Genomic DNA, 23,182 nt, shown 5'->3' with positions numbered 1-23,182 from the left:
CACCCTAAAGGTCATGGTTTGAGGACATCAACAGAATCACAATATCTGCAGATATTAAAGATGAAACCCTGAAGGTTCCCAAACTGTTGTTCCCTCTCCTGTAGTGATGAACATTATTAATTATTGGAAAACTTTGCACACAGTTAATTTCTTCTGTTCAGTTCTTTAGAGACTCTTGCTGGGAGACACAGAATCTTGTCCAACTTTAATTTATGAGAACTGAATGAAAATATTTCCATCTGTACGAAACACAAAAGCTGCAGAGTTTCTACAAACATTTCATAAATGTAGCTGTCTGAGGTTGAACTTCATGGCGGAACAGCAGGAGCTTAACTGTGACATTTAAGGCATTTAATGAAATATAATTAGCTAAGTTTTATTATTAAATGTCTGCACCAGCAGTGGAGTGGGATATTTCAGATAAACATGAATTAATGGTAAATGATATCATCCACATGGGATAAAGTTTGATCTCTCTCCACTTCAAGTATTCCTGTTCGGCTGCTGAAGCAATAAATCAGCAGGTGATACAGGAGGTGAGGTGCATTAACTTAACAAGGTGTTAAATGTTTTCATTCAGTGCTGTGATAATTATGATAGGAGGTCATTAATCAAGTCTTTTTCTTGTCTGTGCCCAGGGAGACTAATTAGTCTGTCAGTCTTCCTGTCCTGCTGATGTCTCAGCAGCTTCTCTGCCTGCTGATGACAACAAACGAGTTTTACTTTAACGATCTCTCAGTTTTGGGTCCCTCGGCACATTGACGGCAGCAGAAGCATCTCTCAGCTTTCACTTTAAAATGAAATCAATGCAGAAATGTGAGAAACAGAGGGCAAGCAGGGAGAAGGTTTATTAGATGGAAGTTTAAAAGGAAAGCAGTGGTAGTTTGTGGTCCACAATCTGCAGCTGGAAGCTTTGATGGATTGGGCTATTCATTGGGAAAGACGAGCAAATGGAGAGAGAGGGCGAAAGAGGTAAAGTGCCTCTCTTTATCAGACTAACATTTTTCTTCATTCTTTTTCTTTCGTCCATTTTCTCTCCACCTTCCGTGGTTTTTTTCCTTCTTTCCTTTCCTTCTTCTGTTTCTTTCTTTCAAGGTCAGTTTAATAAGTCAAAGCCAGTCTTGTCAGTTTTCTTTCTTCTCTGGAAACCATCTGCAGGACTCATGGTTCAGCCCTAGTTTCTCTGTTTTCCTTCTGAGCACACAGATTTTTTCCAGATTTTCCGAACATCTTTCAAACCTTCTTTTGGATTTTTGCTTCTTTTTCACCCAGTTTCAGTCCAGTACCTGACTGGTTTCAGAAGAAAGTTTTGTTTCTGCTCTGAGCTATAAATCAATCAGGGATTAAAAAGGCTGAACTCAAGGGATGAACCAGTGATGTGTTGTCAGATAATTCAATTCAGGTTTTTTTTATAAAGCACCAGTTTAAACACGTCGTCTCAAGGCATTTCCAATTCACTTGAATCCTAAAGATCCATCCATCCCTCATGAATGAATGAATGAATGAATATATTTATATTTATATATTTAAATTTAAATAATACTCCCAGCCAGACAAATACATACAAGAAAAGAAAAGGTTTGATTTACTTATTATTTAATTATGTATTTATTTCGTCTTTATTATGTATTTTATTTGTATTTATTGGTCCTTCGGTTTGATCAAATTTTAGACCCATTAATGCCCGTTCTTTTAAGTAAAAATAGTTTTTATGCAAATCCAACCATTTTTAGAAGAAAATGCTGGTTTTGAAAAATTCCAGTATGTCTTTAGATCCCAGCATAGTCCTGAATCTGCTTTATTAAAGGTTCACAATGACATTGTTTTGTCAGTTGACTCTAAGTGTACTGTAGCTCTGGTGCTTCTGGACCTGTCAGCGGCCTTTGATACTGTGGACCACTCTGTTGTCCTTCTAACAATTTACAACTTTAGGCCCTCTGGTTTCTTCCTGCTATCTGTTGCCACTTGGATCAATCTCAACCCAGAACTATGACAAATTCCACGCTATGCAGATGATTTGCAGATTTATTTACAGTTAGGACCAGAATGCACTAATCCACTACATTCTAAAACTCTGCAGTCAAACAGTGGCTAAACCAGAATCTTGTCTTTTACATGAACCAAAAACAATGGATTTTATTTGGTGGCAAAGCTGCTGCTGACTCTGGAGTTCTGACTGCTAAATTCAGCGACTGTGTCAAAAACCTAGGGGTCATTTCAACAAAGATTTAAATGTGACAAATTAATCACCTCTGTAGTTCGGTGTGGTTTTATCATCCACACCTTCTCACTGAGGTCAAGCCTTTTTAAACCTTTGTGACCTGGAGACGGCTGTTCCTGCTTTTTTCAGTTCCAGAATCGCTCTTCATGTCGGTGTCCCCCAGTCGTCCCTTAGTCTCCTCCAAGTTGTTCTGAATGCAGCAGCTCAGCTTCTAACTTTCACTCCCAGACAGGAACACATTACACCTGAATGACACTGGCTTCCTGTTTCAGAACTGGTTTTACATTTTGTTTTTAAAGCTCTTTACGGTCCTGCTGCCCATTATTTATCCACATTTTTAAGCTTTTCTATTTGCAGGAGGTTTCACACTCATCACAAAAGTTTAGTAGCTTTACCTTTTGAAAATGTTTATTTCCTGTTTGTTGCTTGTTTGATGGTAAAATGACCTGATCCCACCTCCCTGATATTTTATAGAGTCTCCCATTGGTCAGATGCGGCCTCCTCACGGTAGCGTCACTCCTCAGAAGAACAGCTACCTGCTGGTCATCATCTTGGTTTCCGTGGGAGCCATCAGCGTGGTCGTTGTCACGGCGCTTGTCTGCATCCACCGCTCTTCTTCCCAGCAAAGAAAGTAAGACGCTTCCCTCAGCTGACATGTTTGTGTCTCAGGAGGTTCATCAGATGTTCTGGATAGCTTCATTAATTTCACCGAGATTTAGTTTAAAGGAATCTTCATCAGGCTCAAACGTTTCTAGGAACTATTAGCTGCTGAGGTCATTAAAAATCTTCAGGCGCAAACGGCGCCAAATGCAAAAGTTGTAGTCGTAGATCTGAAGCTGACAAAAACTGTGCACTCTTCAGCCTTGAGAAAAATCTGGTGCTTCACCAGGTGCTTCCTCAAGTTCGAAGTATTCCCGCCGCTGGCCTTCCACTTCACGCCACAAATATTGAGTGTAATCTGCATCACATTTCAAAAAGTGGAGCCGTACTTTCAAGCGCTTTCCATCAGCCATGATTTGTTGACGGTATCAGCAGCTACTGACGTCACTATGATGTACTTTGTCACAGTTTCCTCTCCACTGTCGCTACATGCATGCTCAGTATGAGGGATTGCTGCAAAGTCAACACCAGTGACTGTCCACTGTCTCTACATGCTCATCCAGGAGGAGTGAATGCTGCAAGTCACTGACTGGATGCAATCTGCTGGGTTTCCTTAGATAGAAAAACGTTTGACCTAAGTTGAATAATAAACTGCATCCGACTGCACTGTTTGGTAGTTAGGATTAATTGGAATGGATGTAATTAACTTGAATTCTATTTGTAGGATTGGACTGTCCTTTTATTTTTTGTAAAGTGTCATGAGGCGAATTGGGGCTATATAAATAAACTGAATAAAATTCTTTCGGAAGACCTGTTGCTACTGTTACGTCTCTCTGCACTGAGGGATGATGCAGCTGAATTTAGAGACAGCTGCATCAAGAATGACGTTGCTGCACCAACATAGACAGATATTTGATGCAGCAGACATCAAATATCGCTTTCAAGTTAAAGATTCCTGTGGATCTGTAGTTGTCTGTCAGCATTCCCGCTGATCGTTCTGCTTTTCCTTCAATGATTTGCAGAAAGAGGGCAAGCCACAGCACCGGGAAACGGAAAGGCAGCCAGAAGGAGTTGCGGCCTCCGGACCTGTGGATCCACCATGAGGAGATGGAGATGAAAAACATGGAGAAAGCTCCCAGCGTCGCCCCTTCTGGACGCGACTCCCCCATTCAGTCCTGCCAGGACCTCCCCCAGGTGGCTCACAGCCAATCAGAGAGCCAGATGGGCAGCAAAAGCAGCCACTCAGGTACAAGACAAATGATTATTTCTTCATCATTGATTTCAGTGTTTTCAGTTCATGAGGATTTGATCTGTTTGGAGTCATCTCACTTTACAAACATCACACTCATTGTGAAAGCCGAGTTTCTCCTTCCAAATAAATGTGATTAGTTTCAATCCAGTGACAAAATCATGTCTGATGATGCAGCACGTCAAGTGAAAATGTTTTTTAGAAGCTTTTCCTGATGGGAAAACGGGAATCAGAGCTCACTTTGGAGTTCTGTTTATTGAGCCTAAGCAGGAGAAGGGATTGAATCAGGAATCTGATCGCTGGGATTTTCCCTCCAGGAGCCGACGCAGATGAGGCGTCCAGCGGCATCTCCACTCTGGACCGCTCCATCACGGCCAGGAGGGGAACGCGAGGAAAGATGATGATTCCCATGGACCTGCAGCCAAGCAACACGCGTAAGTGTCACGTGTGTGTGTGTGTGTGTGTGTCCAGGCCGTGAACTGGAAGTCAGAGGCATGTTATTCCTGATTTTCCGGTTTGTCGGAGTGGAATGGGAAATCTGAGGTGGTCTGGTGTAATCTATGTTACTTCATTGTTCTGGTGAAACGTAACGATGTTCCTGGTGAGCCCAAACTGAAGCTGGGATGTGTTCCTGAGGAAAAGTTCTCTTTGATTCAGGAAGCTTTTCTCTGGAAGCTTTAAGGAAGGGAAAACAATGCTGATATTTACACTCATCATAAAACGTTTTCCACATCAGGATCAATAAACTGATTTGGTCTTTGCCCGGTTCTGAAACAAAGCACACCCTGCATGTAAACTGTTTAGGCTTCTACCTTCAGGTGGCGCTACAGAGCGCTGTCTGCATGTAGATTTTAAAAGATATTCTTTATTATTGAGACCAAAGTGGACTGGTGTCAAATTCTTTGTTTGTCTGAACAGACTTGGCGATGAAGCTGATTCTGATTTAAACACATAACTGACCTTATCTATGAAACAAGCATGGAGGCAAATTGGGAAAGCTTTGATTGAAAAACTAGTGAAAAAACTTAAGATGAAAAGTTTCAGCCAGGTGCTGCAGATAAAATGCACTGATTAACTGATCATCATTAGTGTGAGAGCATCTAGAACAGCAGGAGATTATCAGTTTGCTGCTCAGGAGCATCCAGGTGTGTGTTAACCCCATATCCAGGTGAAAAGGCATCAGCAGTGGCTTCAGATCCGCAGCTGTTGCTCCCCATCAATCAGGGAAGGGTCATAAGGTCATCTCCAAACCATCTGAAGTCCACCATTCTCCAGAGAGAAAGATTATTCCCGAGAGGAAAACATCTCAGACAGCTGCCAATCTTCCCAGGAGTGGACGTCCAGCAGATTCAGCCCAAGGTCAGAGCATGAAGCTCAAAGCAACCAAAACCCAGGAGCTCCTTCTCAGATTCTACAGGCCTTAGTAATCACGTTAAAGGTCATGACAGGACAGGTACAAAAACACTGAACCAGTATGAATGATTGGAAAGGTTGAAGGAGAAAACATCTTCTCTCTAAAAACAAGATGGCAGCAGGACTTAGGTTAGCAAAGCTGCATCTGAATGGAGGTGAAGACTTCTGGACAGGTGAGATCAGGGTAGATATATCTGGCCATTATGGACACCATCATGTTTGAAGAAATCCAAGCCCAGCATAATTCAAACTCCACAGACCTACTGTGAGGCACAGAGGTGGAGGAATGATGATCTGGGCTTGTTCTGCAGCCTTAGAACCTGCAATTGAGTGGAATACTAAACTATTCTAGAGTTAAATGCGGGTCTATCTGGCTGACAGCCAAAGCTTGGACCAAACTGGATCATCAACAGAACATTGATGCCAATCAAAGCAGCAGATGTACATCACAATGTTGCACTGGCCTAGTCAAAGACCAGGCTTCAACCTGTTTGAAATGCTGTGGTAGGACCTTCGAAAGCTGTTCAAAAATAATTTCTGCAAACTTGAATAAACTGAAGCATTGTTGGAAGGTTCAGCAGATTGTGATGTTGATCACTCCACAGTTTATTCTTTGCTTGGTCTGAGTCCGTTTGTGCCGGGTCGTCCAGAACCACTGGCCGTTCGGCCTTAGTGGATTTCTTTAAACCCCAGCAGAGCTTTTTTCTCTGCTCTTAAACTCCTGGGGTGATCATTTCAGATGCTGCTGAGTTATTACATATTCCAAGAAGCAGCATTAATTCCAGCCCTGAAACTACGACCGTGTCAGTGATTGGAATAAAAAAGACCCAAAAGTTAATGTTCTACTCTGCGGCACTCCACACGTCCTTCAGGGACATTATTAAAAGACAATTTGGGCCAAAATGAAGTACTGATGGACGCCCTTGTGGGAGCGACAAAGGGGCACACTCTGAACAGAAACACAGAATCGTAAACTCTTTGTTCCCTTCCTTTATAATTCCCAATATTCCCATCGTATTAAAGAGATGAGGCTGCAGACAGTAAATACAGGTGTACTGACACAGATAAGAGCCGGCTTATAATCAAACTATTATTCCTTCTGGGAACAACAGTTTCTTCTTAAAATTGGATTTGGAAAGCTTTCTTTAGTGCCAGAACATCTCTGATGCTCAGAGCTCCTAAACTGCAAGAACTCTGCAAGTTGGTTCATCTCATCCGAGTCTGATCTGACAACGCAGCAGAGATCTGTCTGATGTTCCCAGCCTTTCCTTGTCTTCCAGCGCCCCACAAATGTTCTGCAGCTCTTCTCTAGTCTCCATGAAGCTTTGAGGTGTGCTCGGGCTTATTAGTCTGCTGCAACATGAACCGACTGGAGCACGACTCGCTGTTACTGAAGAGGAGAGAAGAAAAGCACAGATTTAAATGTTTCCCACAACCAAACCATGTTAGACTGTTGGTTTGAGCCACAGGGATATTATTCTGTCCCCCACTAAAACACCAAGATGATTAAAGAAAACGAAGCCAACTTAAAAAATCAGCTCAGAAATGTTATTTGCTTCACTTTCTCCAAACCCTCATTAAAACCAAGATAAAATATACATGAATAAAAAATAAAAAGAACATATTTATGAAGCAGATAGTGTATGTTTTAGTCCTTCAGTGGTGAAAGGTATTATTTTTGCAGCAGCAGAAAGATAAGAAGAAACATCCAGCACCAGCAGACTGGGCCGAAATTACCGAACGATGTTTGTTTCCTCGACCATGAGGTCTCTGTCTGGTCATGTGACAGTGATGGTGATGCAGCACAGGATTGTGGGTGTTTAACTGAAGTAGAGAAGTGACGTCAGTGGTGGGGTCGTTTAATGGTGTCCAGAGTGTAGGGAAATATCATTAACATGTAAAATATCAGTAAACATCAGTTATAGTCCATAACAGAAATAACATTATCGGCCCAAACGTTTCATATTGGTCTCTAATTCAAATCACTCATAATAATAATTCAGATAATTTCAGTCCACATAATTACATTTGAAAGCAAAGCTGTCTTTAAAGGGAAATTATTCTAAATCAGTAAAACTTCGGCAGATCTAGTTTTTATTTTGTTTTCTGAGTGTTTAGATATTTATTCTCCATTTATATTTATTCTATTTATTCCAGACTTTATTTTAGAATTAAAGTAGAACAAAGGAGATGAAGCTGGGACCACCATGCTTGACAGTTGATGGTTAGAAAGTCTCACCTTGGCATTTTCTCCTAAAATTTATAGAAACTACAAATATTTTTGTATTTATGTGTCACTTTTTGCAGATAAAGTGTTTTATAGTCTAAAACAAAAAAAGCCATGTATGCCATGGTCTATAGCCATGTTCCTGCAGGGCTGTGTGGGAGGTTGGTGACAGAGGTCACTGGGCAAGGGGCGGGTTGTACCCTGGACAGGTTGCCACAAGGCCACACAGAGACACCCCTACATGAACACACTTATACCCAAAGACAGGTTAAACCAGGGGTGTCCAATGTGGCCCGGGGGCCATCTGCGGTCCCCTGATGGCGAGTCACGAATGATCCAAATGTGGGCCCCAGCACAGGTGTTTGATGGAGACTTTTTATTTTTATTAACACCAAATTATTCCAGACAAATGAAAATGTTCTTACAATGAAAAACACTACTGGTCTATATGACCTTCTCTTTAATTTCATAGTAACCAGAACCTCATCTCTCAGAGAAACACTAACCCAAATCCTGTTCTTATAGCTGAGAATAAACTCAGTTTGTTTCAGGTTTTTTTCATTCAAGCCCAAAATAATTTGGAAACTGGACGACTTTCTTCTAATAAGGCAAACATGTGAAAAATACTTGATCTACACTCATTTACAAATGCCTTTCTGAATCATTTATTTGTTTAATTCAAACATTGGATGCTGAGTTTATTGTTGAGCAGCTAAAAAACATTCACAGCTAACTTTTGTGATTTTAGTTTTTAAGAAAATTCAATTTGCTTGGACAGTCGTATTTTTTGACTGTGGGAGGAAGCTGGAGAACCCAGAGAGAACCCATCTATCCACAGGGAGAACGTAAACTCAATGCTTAAAGATCCCAGGCTGGGATTTGAACCCAGGACCTTTGTTGCTGCAAGGCAACAAAGGTGCAGCCTCGTTCTGATAAATACAATAACCATATCAGATATAATTCAATGTAAAAATAAAGTTCTACCTAAAAGCTTGTTAATTTACATTCTAAGGTTTTTAATCTGTTCCTGGTTTCCCTCCACGGTATCATCTATCCTCTTCCTGCCACATCTCTGTGGTTTCTATGCAAACAGTCTGTGTAAAGTTGCTTTAATTCTCCACCAAACCAATGTTGAACATCTTCACATTCACAGTGTGAAGCAGATTTGGTTTGTGCAGAACCCCAGCATCTAATTACAGCCTCCTTTCTGCCGGCATGCAGCGTGTTTCTGTGTGTGTAATTATCCCGCTCTGTCTGCCTGCAAGTCTTAAAGGCTTTCTTCTTCTTCTTCTCATCTTTTACCTTGCTGTTGTTGTTGTTTACTGCAGCTGTGACAAACAGAAGCTACCAAACTGAACAAGCACAATCAGGTTACAGCAGTGGGTGTGTTATCTCTGCAGAGAGGAGTCAGCATGTGACTTATAATGTTGAAGAGCACCCTGTAGATGTGAGTGAGCGATATATGGGTCACAGGGACGCCCCCTGACCAAGCCTGCCAACATTCAGACCTGTCTTCTCACACAGTTCAGTCAAATCGGTCTTCATATTTATTTTGTTTCAGCTATAACTGGTTGAACGTCTGAGTTTTCTTCGTAGTGATGCGGAAGCATCAAACCATTGATCTAATCTTTGTTTTTTGCAGGTTTTTGGCTTTTTGAGCGTTTTGCATTTTTCTCTCAGAATTGTAACTGTGGGGTAATATAATGATTTGTAGGACCAAGCTAGCAGCCTGTCAGAAACACTAAGACTAGAATTCATCACACCTGATTATGTTCACCAAGAACCAACAGTGGTGATAACTATACTTTGGTCTACAGAGGAGTTCATGGTCATTTCTTTGAGCTTCACGCTCTGATCCTGACTGACAAGTGTCTTGAGGTTTTCCTCTGGGGGAAAATCTCTGCAGAATGATGGACTTCAGGTAGTTTGGAGATGACCTTCTAACCCTTTCCAGATTGATGGGCATCAGCAGTTGCTGATCTAAAGGTCATTGCTGATGACTTTACGTCTTGGCATTCTGTTAACACACACCTTGATGCTACTAAAAATCTCTTTTTTCCGCATATGTTTTTGCAGATAACAAAACGCTGAACATTTGCACTCAACCTGCAAATCATTGTGGTTCCATTTACAGTCTCAGAACCTCTTCAGAGTGTTTCCTGGATATGCATTTAGCTCTTAAAATTGTTTAAGGTTTGCACCCTGCGGGCAGATATTTGGCAGACTAGTGCAGAGCGCTGCAGTGAGGATGAACCGGTATAATCGCTGCAGATTTCATCACATCCTCAGAGTGAACTTAAGGTGTTTCACTTACCAAAGACTTGTACAGACAGGACTGCTACAAATTTTGTGTCAAGGAACAAGTTTTGCTGGCAGGAATCTCATTTATCCTTTCATGTTCTTCTTCCTGAGGAACATCCCTGCAGCTGCACCGATTTGAAGTACTTCTGTTCAGGTGGAGGCAGGAATTCACAGCTGCCAGATGTGAGCAGTTTCCATCACAGAGTTGATCATCGAGGGTCCAGCTTAAATAAAGCAGAAGCAGCTCTCAGAGAAAAGAGATGTTAATAATAGGTTTTACATTTTATTCTGACAGAATCCTCTCTCTTCAGCTCCCAACTGGCTGGGCTAAATGATCGATAGCTGCATCGATTGGGAAGTATCGATAACCGTAAGACTGTGATCAGCAGATTTAATTTGTGTGTTTGTGTCCATTTGTGCTGTGGTCATTTTAAGAGAAGCAGAGTTTGATTACAGCAACCAATGACCAGAGATGAGGCGGGCTGATCGAAGCGGGAATTGATTGAGAATATTGACGAATCTGGAGCAGGAGGCTACAGGTTTATCTGGGTTTGATGGGGAGGCTGAAAGCACGCAGGAAATAACCAATGAGCAAAACCAAAATAACTGGAGACAATGAAGATATTAAAGCTGAATCAAACAGAAGCAACAAAAAAGGCAAAGTTCTGTTCACCTCCTCTTGTTTCTTTCTTCCATCGACTTTTCCAGGATTTCCTGACTTGCAGTTGAATTACTGCTCCCAACCACGTCGTTGGCTGTTTAGTTTGGCAGTAAAATTGGGATTAACTAAAACAAAGTAGGGGAGCAAGAACAGAGCAGAGGGAGTTGGAAAGGGCTGCAGAGCTGCAGGTTGTTCTGTGTTTATTGTTGTTTCTAATATTAGCAGGTTTCTTTATAAGAACTAAAGAGAGAAAAGGGAAAGCAGCAGTCAACCTGCATTTCAGTTTGGGGAGAAAGTCTGTGACAGACAAAGAAACCAGTGGCCAGTCTCAGGAAGGTCTTCAGCCTGAAAGGTCAGAGGCTCCATCAAGCTTAGAAACATGCATGTTTCTAAGCAAAGAAAAGAAAACTAGACAAAAAGCAGGCGGACGTGGCGTCAGAGCAGAGAGGTTCAGTGGAAACAAAGAAACAAAAACGCTAAAACTGAAATCACTCCAGAACCTTTTATTTTTTCATCAGACTGACAGAGATGTCTGTTTTTGTTGTTTCTTTCTCACTTAAATGTTTCTGGTCATCAAACACATGTTAATATCTGACAAACACATTCAGAGTAAAAACAAAAAGCGGTTTTTAAATGAAGATTTTATTCATTAAGGGAAAAAAGCTCCAAACCAACCTGGTCCAGTGTAGAAAATTAATCACCACTAAACCTACCAACTGGTTGTTCTTCCCTTGGCAGCAGCAGATGATAACTGGTAATGAATCATTGTGGAGGAATTTGGACCCACTCTGCTTTGCAGAATTGTTCTAATTCAGACCCATTTGAGGGTTTCCAGCATGAACGACCTGTTCAAGGTCAAAACACCACATCTGAGTCGGATTCACTCCTTCAGCTTCAAATGTGAGACGGGCCTTTGTGTTCTTTTGGGTCAGCAATGGTTCTGGCCTTGGAACTCTCCCATGGAGACCATTTTTGCCCAGTCTCTCTTTCTGAATCATGACTTCTGACCTTAACTGAGGCAGTGAGGCCTGCAGAGCTTTACATGTTGTTCTGGGTTCTTCTGGGACCTCCTGGATCAGCTGTTGATGTTCTCCTGGAGTAATTTTGGTAGGTTGGCCTCTCCTGGGAAGGTTCTCCGTTGTTACATGTTTTCTCTATCTGTGCATGATGGTTCTCTCTGAGGTTCTCTGGAGTCCCAAAGCTGCGGAACGGATCGGTAACCCTTTCCAGACTGATAGATGTCAGTGACTTTGTTTCTAATCTGTTCTTGAATTTCTTTACATCAAGGCACGATGTGTTGCTTTTTGAGATCGTTTAGCCTACTTCATGCTGTCAGACAAGTTCTGTTTAAGTAATTTGTTGTTCCTACACGTCTGGCAGTAATCATGCCTGGGTGTGGCTCATGAAGGTGGACCAACTAATGTTGGTAATCACAGTTACCAACACAGAGCAAATATGTTTTCACACGCTGTGTCTTGGTCATGGTGACTAAGGTCTTAAAAGGTTTATTTCAGACAGATGTTAAACCCTGCTCCATGGTGACATCATTCTTTAACTAATCAGTCATGATTACATTAATCTACTCATTAATCTGGGAGGGGTCATAAGGTCATCTCCAAACCATCTGAAGTCCATCATCCTGCAGAGAGGAAGATTATTCCCAAGAGGAAAACATCTCAGACATCTGCCAATCTTCAGCTCAATCAGTTCTCATATTCTGGTCCCGAGGGACCATGGGTAACCCTTAAATGGTTCATTTCAAGCACCCCTTGATTTAGAAGTCTTTGTTAGTCTCTGGACACGTGAGACCAAGTAGAGAAGTTTGACCATAACACAGCAGCATAATTAGAGAAAGCAGCACATCAGCACTAACCCTTCACACCGGCTGTCAAGCACAGTGGTGGAGGAAGGATGGTTTGGCTAGTTCCAATGGCCCAGTCAAAGTCCAAAGGTTGAAATAAAATACAATTAATGAGTTTATAGACATTTCATTTTACATGCACTGAATCATTGCAACCTGACAGAATACAACTTTTCTCTGGGGAAGAAGAGCTCAAATCCCCCAAATGTAGAAATAAAACCATAGTTTATTAGAGAGCGGTGCATTGGGCGCTGATGAATCGTTTCTTCACGTTAAAGAAAGCTTCACAGTAAAAGATTGGAAACCTTTTGTGTCTTTCACCCTCAGCTCTTCCTGAACAAAGATGGAGTGTGTGGGTGTTTTTTAATCAAACAAGAAGGATTACTAAGAGACAACAGAAAGCTCAGCAGCACTCACACTCATTTTGACTGGATGTGTTTTAGAAAATACAAAAGGAAATATATACGTGCACACTCAGACAATAATAGGAACTGGGGGGAGCTCCTTATCTTCCAAGCAGGCCTGAGGAGCCATGCAGTGATTTTTCAGTGTGTGCTGTAGACCTGAGGCAGTGTGTAATCAGTCTCAGTGAGCTCTCTTCCCTGCAGTTTCCTCTCAAGGTCACAGTATGAACTCTGTCTGCTCCGACCGCCTTCCTCCACTGCTTCTCCTCTCAGGTTATAGCTGCTCTCTGCACTTCCAACACTACAAACTCATCTCTGATGCAGCAGTGGAGTCCTCTTCTGCAACTCTATTTCTTTGCACTTCTCTTTTCTTGGTGGTAATGTTACTTTGGTACTGAAATGTCATCATTAAACCTTAATACCTCTCTCTGCTGTAGATGCAGGCTTTTATTTCTGCTTCATATTTGTTTTTATAGCTGCAAATTAAGTCAGTGGACAAACAGTGACGCTGAAAGCTGCCGAGATCAGCTAAAAGACAGAGAAACATCGTAGATGTCCTCAGAAACTCGAGCAGAATCATGCATAAAGAAACTCTGCAGGGTGAAAAGACTTGTCAATGCATCACAAACATCCTCCAGCAGTAAAACTAAAGGCATAGTCAGGATGACCCAAACAACCTTTTTGGTTAATTTTAAAGTTTGAAGCCTGAAAGTTTTCACCTCCTGACCTAAAAACCTGGGAGCTAGTTCCACAAGTAGGGAAGTGCTGGTAACTGAAAGATCTGCTTTACTCCAGGAACCACCAGAGACCAGGACAATGGGGACCTGAAGACCTTTAATGTAATAAATATTGACATTCTGGAGCGGCCGGGCATCTGAGGAGGGAGCCAAAGATTAAGGTGATGGCAAAGAAGCCTTCCAACATCAAGAACCAACGAAATGTCAAAAGATACCAGAGGAGATATGCAAATTGGTTCCTGTAATAGCCAATGATAACGTTGCCATTTATTATGAAGAAAAGTACGAATCATCCTGGACATTGATTTTGTTCAAATGTAAATAAAAAAAGATTTTTTTCAGTGTAGATGGTCCTTGCAGGGTCTTAGAAGAGATCATCAGTAGTGGTGGCCTAGTGGTTACAACAGGAGGTTTGTGTTCCAGAGGGGACACAAGGGGTCGGGTTCGTATCCCTCAGATTACCACTCTGGGTCCCTGAGCAAGAACCTTAGCCCCAGAATGCTCCCCGGGCGCCGCACAATGGCAGCCCACTGCTCCCTGTAAGGGATGGGTTAAATGCAGAGGACAAATTTTGTTGTAATGTACATGTGCAATGACCAATAAAGATGATTATTATTATTATATTAAGAACCCACTGCGCCCCTTATTATACATGACAGAGCGTGAGACCCAAGCAGTTTATTGTTGCTAGTGGGATGCTGCATGAAGCGAAGTTGTAATGGTGGCTGCTGTGGGAGTGTACCCATAACAAGGGGCCCCATGTGTAACAGTGTGGCGGGTCATTCTGAATTTAAAGTAAAGCTAACCCGGTTGACACCATGCCATATCTATGGTCACCTTTATGGCAGTAGTGTGGTGGTGCTCCTGGAGCTTGGACTGTGGAGAAAACCTTGTTGACAAGTACAAAGAGCACAGCAGCATTACCGCTGGTTTTATACTGAAGGTGGTTTTTAAAATTTCAGAGTTCACCCTCTCATCAGTTGTGGAGAGCCAAGCAAAGTCTTCCTACAGGATAAAGGGGGCTGTTAGGTTTTAAGGTCCCCTGACCTTCCTGAACCAACAAGCAGAAAACAAGTCATCCAGGCTTTTATGTGTTTATGGCAGGATCATTTCGCCTTTTTGATAAATATCATCATAATGAAATTTATCCCATGCAGTCTAATATTTTACCACTTGGAACCATAAAGTAAAGATAATTAGCCCAGGCTTCAAGCCCTATGGTACTCCATCACTGATAACATGGAATCAGTCCGATAAATACGGTTTATACCATGCTGGTGCTATTTCCTTGAGCCTTACAACATGCCTAAATCTCCAGAAAACAATGATAATGATGAATTTTAACAAACCTATTCCAAAATTGTAGAAATAAGAGCGAATTAACCCAGGATATAGTCCTGGGTTAATTCGCTCTTATTTCTACAAGGGTTCATTAGATGTTTCTAATTCTGCCTTTAAGACTCAGGAGTGAAGGGAGACGGTCAGAACTATTTTATATAAAGTGTAAAGGATATATTCCAATGAAACGTATTACCACCATTCCTCACAGTTGTACTAAAAGCCAACGCTAGGCCATTCCCAAAGACCAAAATAGTCCGCTCCCTATACGTCATACCTGTGTGGTTTCCTGTTTGCTGTCGTGGAGTGGCATCCTGTCTGGGGTTGGGGCCTCCTTCTGCAGGATTGTTAATGCTGTACCGGTTTAGCCTTCTGCAAATTTAGCTGATAAATCTTTATGTATTTTAGTGATAGATGTTATCAGAGCCTGGTTTAAGTGACTGCTTGTGTCTGTTTCAGCTGTGGTCAGTGCCATCCCGGTTCCTACGTTGGAGTCCTCCCAGTATCCTGGGATTCTGCCTTCACCCTCCTGTGGCTTCACACACAACAAGTTCAGCCTCAGGCCGATGCCATTCCCCAGCCTGACTGTGGACAGAGGATACACACCAGGTACTGAAGCACTCCCACCATTGTTCTGTAGAAAAGAAATGTCTTATAGTATATCTGATAAATGTTTCACCCCTGAGAAAGGACTGAATTCAACAAACAGAAAAAGCAGAATATATGATGAAAAGCATTATATTAACAAGAAAACAGCATCTGGAATCTGCTTCAGTTCTTGCTAAAATGTAATCCATTGTCCTTGATGGAGCCTCTGACCTTTCAGGCTGAAGACCTTCCTGAGACTGGCCACTGGTTTCTTTGTCTGACACAGACTTTCTCCCCAAACTGAAATGCAGCTTGACTGCTGCTTTCCCTTTTCTCTCTTTAGTTCTTATAAAGAAACCTGCTAATATTAGAAACAACAATAAACACAGAACAACCTGCAGCTCTGCAGCCTTTTCCAACTCCCTCTGCTCTGTTCTTGCTCCCCTACTTTGTTTTAGTTAATCCCAATTTTACTGCCAAACTAAACGGCCAACGACGTGGTTGGGAGCAGTAATTCAGTAATTGATTAATTCCTGCTTGGCTCGTGTCAGTGATTTAACAGCAGCGGAAAGAGGAGAGGCTTCAGAGTCATTGAATCGCCTGACGACCCAGGAGGGCTGATTGCTGCAGGCAAAGCACACAATTAAGGCGAGCGTACGGGGGTGGGACAGCTAATGATCGAGCGAGGAGGATATAATAGGAAGCTGAGACAAAACGGATAATGAGGGAAGCTTTAGTGCTAGATGGTTGGCCCAGCTATGTGGTTCAGTCAGAATCTTCCAGTCGGACTCATAATTGTTGAACAAACTTTTTTAAACAAAGTTACCTCCATTAGAAGCATTGTTGAACAACACAAACCCTGTTGCTTGCTGCAATAAGAAGTCACAAAGGTCAACGAGGAGCTTTTGTATCTGTGCAAATGTACAGCAGCTCCATCTCTGCTTTAATGGAGGTTTGTTGTCATCTCAGTGGGACCCATGGTGAGGAGGAGGTGAGAGGAACGTACTAATGGAAGGTGGAGTGGATGCAGATCAGATCAGTCATCTCCTCTGTATTTATTGGCCCTTTCATCATGCAGGATCTCTTTCATCAGCTTTCATTAGAGCAGCCCTCCAAGCACAATAACATTCAGCGCTAAAATATTTTAATTGCAGCTTTTTAACTTAAATATGTTTTAGTGTGGTGGAGAAATCAGTAGAGAGATTGTTAGGCGGCACATCTCCACCATTTATTGACACTCTGTTGGTTTATTAGTTTATCTGCTTAGGGACAAGTTATAAATACAGTTCAATTTTAACCTGACTTAATTTGCTATTCATGAAAGCAAAAAATAATATTTAAAAATGGTTTAAAAGACAAAACATTAAAGAAAAACTATGAATTTAATAATAAACCACAGTACTGCCAGATTAATGGTTGACAATCATTGATGAGAACATACTTGGATCTGAGATGATCTCAGTCGGGTTCAGTTTTAGTTTTCCAAGTAATTCCCAAAAACCCAGGAATTAGCTTACTCGATCCTGCTGTGCCCTGCATCCTGGCTCGCATGGCACCAGAATCCAATGTTGGGCCACATGAAGGGAGCTTCCAGGTACTTCTTCAGACTGGGCCAGAGAGAGACCAAGGATTCACCACCAGATGCTTGCTGGTTCCAGGAGGGGGTTCGGTCTTCCTAGTTGGGGGAAGGTTTGTCTGTTGTTCTTACTGCCATTCATCGAGATCATTGAGCCCACTCCTGAGCCTCAGATCTACGGCTACAACTCCTGCATTCGGTGCCGTTAGCACGCCTGCATCCGTTACTGACTCGTCGTCTGTATTTCTCTTCTGGCCTGGGAAGATTTTGGGATTCTCCCAAAGAAGGACACCGAGGTTTCCCTCCTGGACCCTGTCCTCCCAAGACTCAACCTTGGATCAGCAGAAGACAGTCAATCCATGCATCCATTGACTGTTTGATGCAGGGATGGATGGATTTCAACATGCTGAGCCCTCATACAGAAAAGGCTGCAACATCCTTACCAGCTAAAATAAAAAAAACTAATTCAGATGAGCATACATCTGCAAACCTTCACCAGGAAACAAATTTGGCGAAGAGAAGTGGGCCAAGAACTCAGCCTTGGGGTCCACCTAAATCCCTTTCTTTGTAATAATGATTTTTCTTCACTTATAGAAGCATGATGTTCACATGTAGTTTAGTAAAGTTGTACAAGTAATCAGTTGATAAAAATATCAAGATATGTTTTCTTTAATGTCATTTTTATTTACGATCTGATTTAAGTTCTTTAACCTTTATGTAGGTATTAATTTTTTTGTGTAATAAGGATTATATTGTTGTAGGATAAACAGTTTTTTACATTTCTAAAGACTTCAAACAATTTGCCAACCTTAGATCATAAAACATGAAAATAACCTTGTTGTTATAATTTATTATTTATACTTTACATTTTGTTGCTTTCAGCTGCATCAAAGTTAAAGAATTCAGATTGAAAACCAGGCTGCAAAGCAGAATATTCACATGTTTGTGGTTAGATTCATTATATTTATGTCTCTCTATGAGGGACTAACCTTTAACAAATGTCTGTGATCCCGACTGAATTGACTTTGGTTTTGTTCTTCCACCTCTCTGTTGCATCTTATCTTCTTCTTCCTTTTTAAATCTTCTCATTCTGCGCCTTTATTTCTTCCTCAGTGATGCCCTCAGACTCATCCACCACTCCTCTGCTCCAGCAGCAGCCTCCACCCCAGCCGGCTGCTCCTCTCCTGCCTGGTTGTGCCGCTCCCACCTCGGAGCATGTTCCCCTTGTTGGCCCCGTCCCTGGGGCCCCTGCTGCCTCGGGCTCCTCAGAAGAGGCCCAGGCAGGGGGCAACCGGACCATCCCGACAGCCTGCGTGCGGCCAACCCACCCGCTCCGGAGCTTCACTAACCCGCTGCTGCCGCCACCGATGGGGACCATAGACCCCAAGGTTTACACCTCCATGTTGCCACAGTCCAGTGAGTACACCCCCCTGCTGGGTATGTTCATACTCTGCATTTGAATGGATGGATGGACTATATGTTATTGTTTTATCCACGTCTGTCGTCCCAAACTGCAAACAGAAGATAAAAAATGTAATGACTGAGAGGAAGTCGTAGATATATTCAAAGAAAAACTCAAGGTTTTTGCCACATAACGACCTGAGCGGCTGTGGCTCAGTGGGAAGAATAGTCGTTGATTCCAGCTTCCTCCTGCCACATGTCGTTATGCCCCTGGGCAAGGCACTTAACCTCAAGTTCCCTACTGATCTGTGTATCAGAGTATGAGTGTGTGTCTTAGTGAGTGCAACTGGGTGAATGTGGCTCTAGTGTAAAACACTTTGAGTGGTCGGTATGACTGGAAAGGCGCTATATAAATTCAGTCCATTTACCATTTACCTACTGGCACAAAATGGTATAAGATTCTCCGCTCCTCAACCATTCGTGTCTTGTTCCAGTTGCCCACTTCTCATCAGAATGTACTGGTTCCCCAGCATCTGTTAGCAGACCATGTCATTGTTTTTATGCTGCTAATATTTTAATTTGAGGTCACTGGTGGCTGCATTAAAGCGGTGACCACCACCTCTAACGCTGTGACTGTGACAAAGCCAAACAGAGAGCAATAGAGATAGACTTACAGGTACATCAAAAATTTGAATATCGTTAAAAAGTAAAAAATGTTTTTGTCCCTCATTTCAGAAAATGAAACTCTTAGATTGTATAGAATCATGACACATAGAGTGAAATATTTCAAGCCTTTTTTTCTTGTAACGTTGATGGTTCTGGTTTACAGAGAATGAAAACCCCAAATTCCTTCAGAACATCAGAATATTACTTAGACTGTAACACTTTGTTTCCATCCTGAGTTGATTCAGATCACATCCAATAAAAAAGGAAAACATTGTGTTTTCAGAGCTCCAACAGTTGGTCTCCTCCGATGCTTGTTAAGCTGCAGGATGATGCAACATGAGAGCAAACATCATCTTGTCCCAGACTTCTTTAGCAAGCAATAAAGTCCCCACTAGTTAAATATCTGGTACTTTACAAAATCACCCATTTAAATGGATTCTCTGCTCATTAAAGTGTGAAATTGGCTCCAGTCTGATCACTTCTTTAATGTAACTTTAATAACAGCCTAACTGAAACCTTCCTAACAGCAGTAATACAATCATTCCTAAGAGGGAAATGAGTGGTGTAGGTTTGTCCCGCACAGTGATAAAAATGCATTTCAACTTTCGGTTGCTGTTCCAAAAGCTCCAGCTTGTTGGTGATTTCCTGTCATATTTCACAGACTCTTCGGGCTGCTCAGCCTCCGCAATGTAATATTTAACTCCAGGAAGCTGAATGCATTCGCCTCAGGCTGTTACACACAGAGTGTGTGTTTGTATATCTTTAATATACTGTAAATGGTCCTGACCTTAGCCAGAGGGGATCTGACCTGACCTCTCTCTGGCTTGTTGTTACCTGTCGGTCTCCACTCATGTCCAACCTCCTCCTCTCGACCTCGGTGCTGAAACGAGACATTAAACCTGACAAAACACAGCTCGGCTGTCTGTTGGTTTCCATCAGAAAACTACTTCAGACACAGACATCTACCCATGTTATCAGTAGTACTGCTGTGTAATCTGGCCGCAGTTTTAATCTGCCCAGAGGAATAAACTAGTTGGTTAGCTGATTAACACAGATACGTCAGCATGAAGCGAAGTTAGCTGCTCATTTATAACCGTGATATATGCCCTGAACGGGGCCCGAAACAGCCATACGTCACTTTCCACACAAAGGTTGTGGGCTATAAAAAACTAACCTGACGGGAGAAAGTGTGGACCCTCTGCGAACTCTGACCCATGGGAATGCTCGTTTTGGAGACAGGAGAAACTGCCGATGCAGATGGAGAGGTGGGGAACAGAAGCCACACTGCATTGTGATTCCTCTCAGACGTTCAGTTTCACTTCATATCAAACTTTATTCATAGATCAAACGTCATCATAAACATTCAGAATTGCAGTGACTATAACTATACATAAGAACCTTTAAAATAAATAACAAAAGGCCTATAAGCCAACCTTAATTGTTAATAAAAGTTCGCACAACATTCATCCTATTCCTCTCCCCGATGATCTCCAGGGTTATGTGGACCACAGAATAACACAGAAGGTGTGAAGCAGGACCATTGACTGCTGTAAACATTTAAACACCGTGGAGAAGCTTGTCCTCTGAAAGGCTTCTAATTTTGGTTAGCTGTCAACTAGCTACTTGTTAGCTGTTAGTTTTACTTCAGTTAGGTGCCATTTCATTCTGATTAGTTGTTAGCTTGACTTTGATCAGCTGTTTGCTTGGTCCTGATCAGTTGGAGTAACACAGTCATTGTGAGCTTGATATTTATCAGCAGTTAACTTAAACCTGGTTAGCTTTTCCCTTACCAGTGGTTAGCTGTTAGTTTAATTATGATTTAATGTTAACCACACTCTCAGTAGCTTTTAGCTTGGTTCTGATTAGTTGTTAGCTTTATTCTCCTTTGCTGCTAGCTTGTAGGGATGTTCTGCTCGTAGCAGACATTTTGACTCTGGACTTACTCTAGAAAGCAGAAGCATCACAGGGAGATGGTTTGAAACCTCAGTTCCCCAGCCAACATTTAATGTGACACTACAAATGAAGCTTCGTTGCATCGCACATGTGTTGGCAATGTGCAATAATCATGATTCCCAGCGTTAGAAAGTTTTTTTTTTCTTGACAGCCTTTTTAGTTTTGAGTTAAAAAGGCGAGGCGCAGCAGTAGAGCGCGCCACCCATTGTCAGAGTCGTGGGTTTGGAGGCAGGACCATAATGGAGAACATGGCGAGGAGGCTGCGTAGTGAGTAGATGAAGTTTAATGAGATGGTGAGACAGCAGACTTACAGGCAGGCAGACAGAGTGCAGCACAGACAGGTAATCCTAGGGAACAGGTCAGGAGGCTAACAGAAAATAAACTATTAGGAAGAACTCGAGTAGAGACAGAGTAGTTAATGTTAGGAACCAGCGGGGAACAATGAAAACTAGAGAGCTTATAAACTGTGAGGGATGTGGAGGGTGGATGAATGAGAGACGGAGGCAGGTAATCAGAAGAATAATGAACAGGTGTGAGGACAGGCTGCAGAGAACAGAGGGGGAATATATCTGATGGAAACTAATTAGCATGACGAGCTGAGCAGTAAAGGAAACTAGACTAAACAAAACCTGGGGAAACTCTGACCTAAAAGAAAAATAAAACAACACATGAACACAAGAATCTAGAAAGTAATAAACTAACAAAAAAAACCAAATGGCAGATCCTGACACCCATATACAGAAGCTTCTCCACTCCCTTTGTATCTGCTTACTTTCATACAATAACCAATCTCTAAAAAAAGGAGGTTTGTTAATTATAGTTGAGCACGTTCAGCTTGAAATTTGATCCTGGTGGTTGATGCAGATGGAGAATCTTTATTTTTATTGGGCCAAAATTATTACTAACAAAATTAAAATGTTCCTACAATGGAAAATGTTAGTTGCACAAAGTATACATCTTTTAACGACCCAGCCTACCCTTTAATTTCATAGTAACTAGGACCTTATCTATTCAGTAACTTTTTATTAAACTTGGCTGAATACAGCAAGAGCTTTCATAGAAAACTCTTGCTGTCAGAAGCCATGTGTTTTATTTAAAACTATTGATTGGGTTTTAAATGTTCCTCAGGATGCTTATATTGAGCCTTCCCCAGAGGCATGTGAGACATTTCTGAACTTCTTTGTGGAGAAGGTGAATAATACCAGGGCTCGTACATGCACCCATACTTTTGACCCTTTAGTCTCTGTCCCATGCTCTGCTGCTTTCCACCAGTTTGATTCTGCAACTGTCACGGAGTGACATGTTTGGACTTTGTTTGTGGCTTTGTGTTTGTTTACCTTTTGCTTAGATTTTTCTATTTTGGTTTTTGTATCATGTTTTTCTTTTCTCCCTCTTCTGCCTCCTAGTGTTTACTACTTAAGTTCTTTTATGGTTGTTTTCTTATTACTTGGTATGGTTTATTATTATTAGGCCCGAGCAGGAAAACTGCAAGGGCCTATTGTAATCGCTCGAATTCTTATTATTATTCCGGGGACTTTTGGCGGGGCAATATGGGGACTTTGCCATATCCCAAAACTCACCAAATTTTACCCAGAATTGTCCCCCGCGTGAAATTTTGGTTCTTTAATGTCGTCGTCAGTGGGCGTGGCCAAACCACTTAGCCACGCCCCCAAACGTGAGATAGGCCGTAAGTCGTACAGATCTGAAATTTGGCACAATGCTAGAACTCCTCAAACCAAGAAAAAAAGTATCTTGGGGGTATGCCCTAAAATGCACAGGAAGTCGGCCATTTTGGGTCAAAGGCCGATTTTTGCCCGTTTTTCAATTTTACTCACCTCGAACTTTAACGAACTCCTCCTAGGGATTTTGAGCTATCGGCTTCATATTTGGTCAATATGCAGTTAAGGCATGGGGGATTAAAAGTTATCAAAATTTGGAGTTTTCGGCCATGTTTAGGGGGCGTGGCCGGGGCACGAACTTGCCGTT

General features: G+C 42.0%; 1 protein-coding gene across 1 annotated transcript in view; it reads left to right on the top strand.

Annotated features, from left to right (window-relative positions):
• The window catches only part of dcc (DCC netrin 1 receptor), a 354,845-nt gene that overhangs the window by 306,764 nt on the left and 24,899 nt on the right, over nt 1-23,182 (top strand). Inside the window, exons 27-31 of the mRNA XM_047372294.1 lie at nt 2,696-2,852; nt 3,844-4,067; nt 4,388-4,504; nt 15,472-15,621; nt 18,290-18,592. Of these exons, the coding sequence (XP_047228250.1) occupies nt 2,696-2,852; nt 3,844-4,067; nt 4,388-4,504; nt 15,472-15,621; nt 18,290-18,592 (951 nt within the window). The remainder of the gene's footprint in view (nt 1-2,695; nt 2,853-3,843; nt 4,068-4,387; nt 4,505-15,471; nt 15,622-18,289; nt 18,593-23,182) is intronic.

This window comes from Girardinichthys multiradiatus, chromosome 8 (genome assembly GCF_021462225.1).
Source record: "Girardinichthys multiradiatus isolate DD_20200921_A chromosome 8, DD_fGirMul_XY1, whole genome shotgun sequence".
NCBI lineage: Eukaryota > Metazoa > Chordata > Actinopteri > Cyprinodontiformes > Goodeidae > Girardinichthys > Girardinichthys multiradiatus.
Note: the sequence above shows the minus strand (reverse complement) of the source record. Positions and strands in the feature narration are given on the sequence as shown.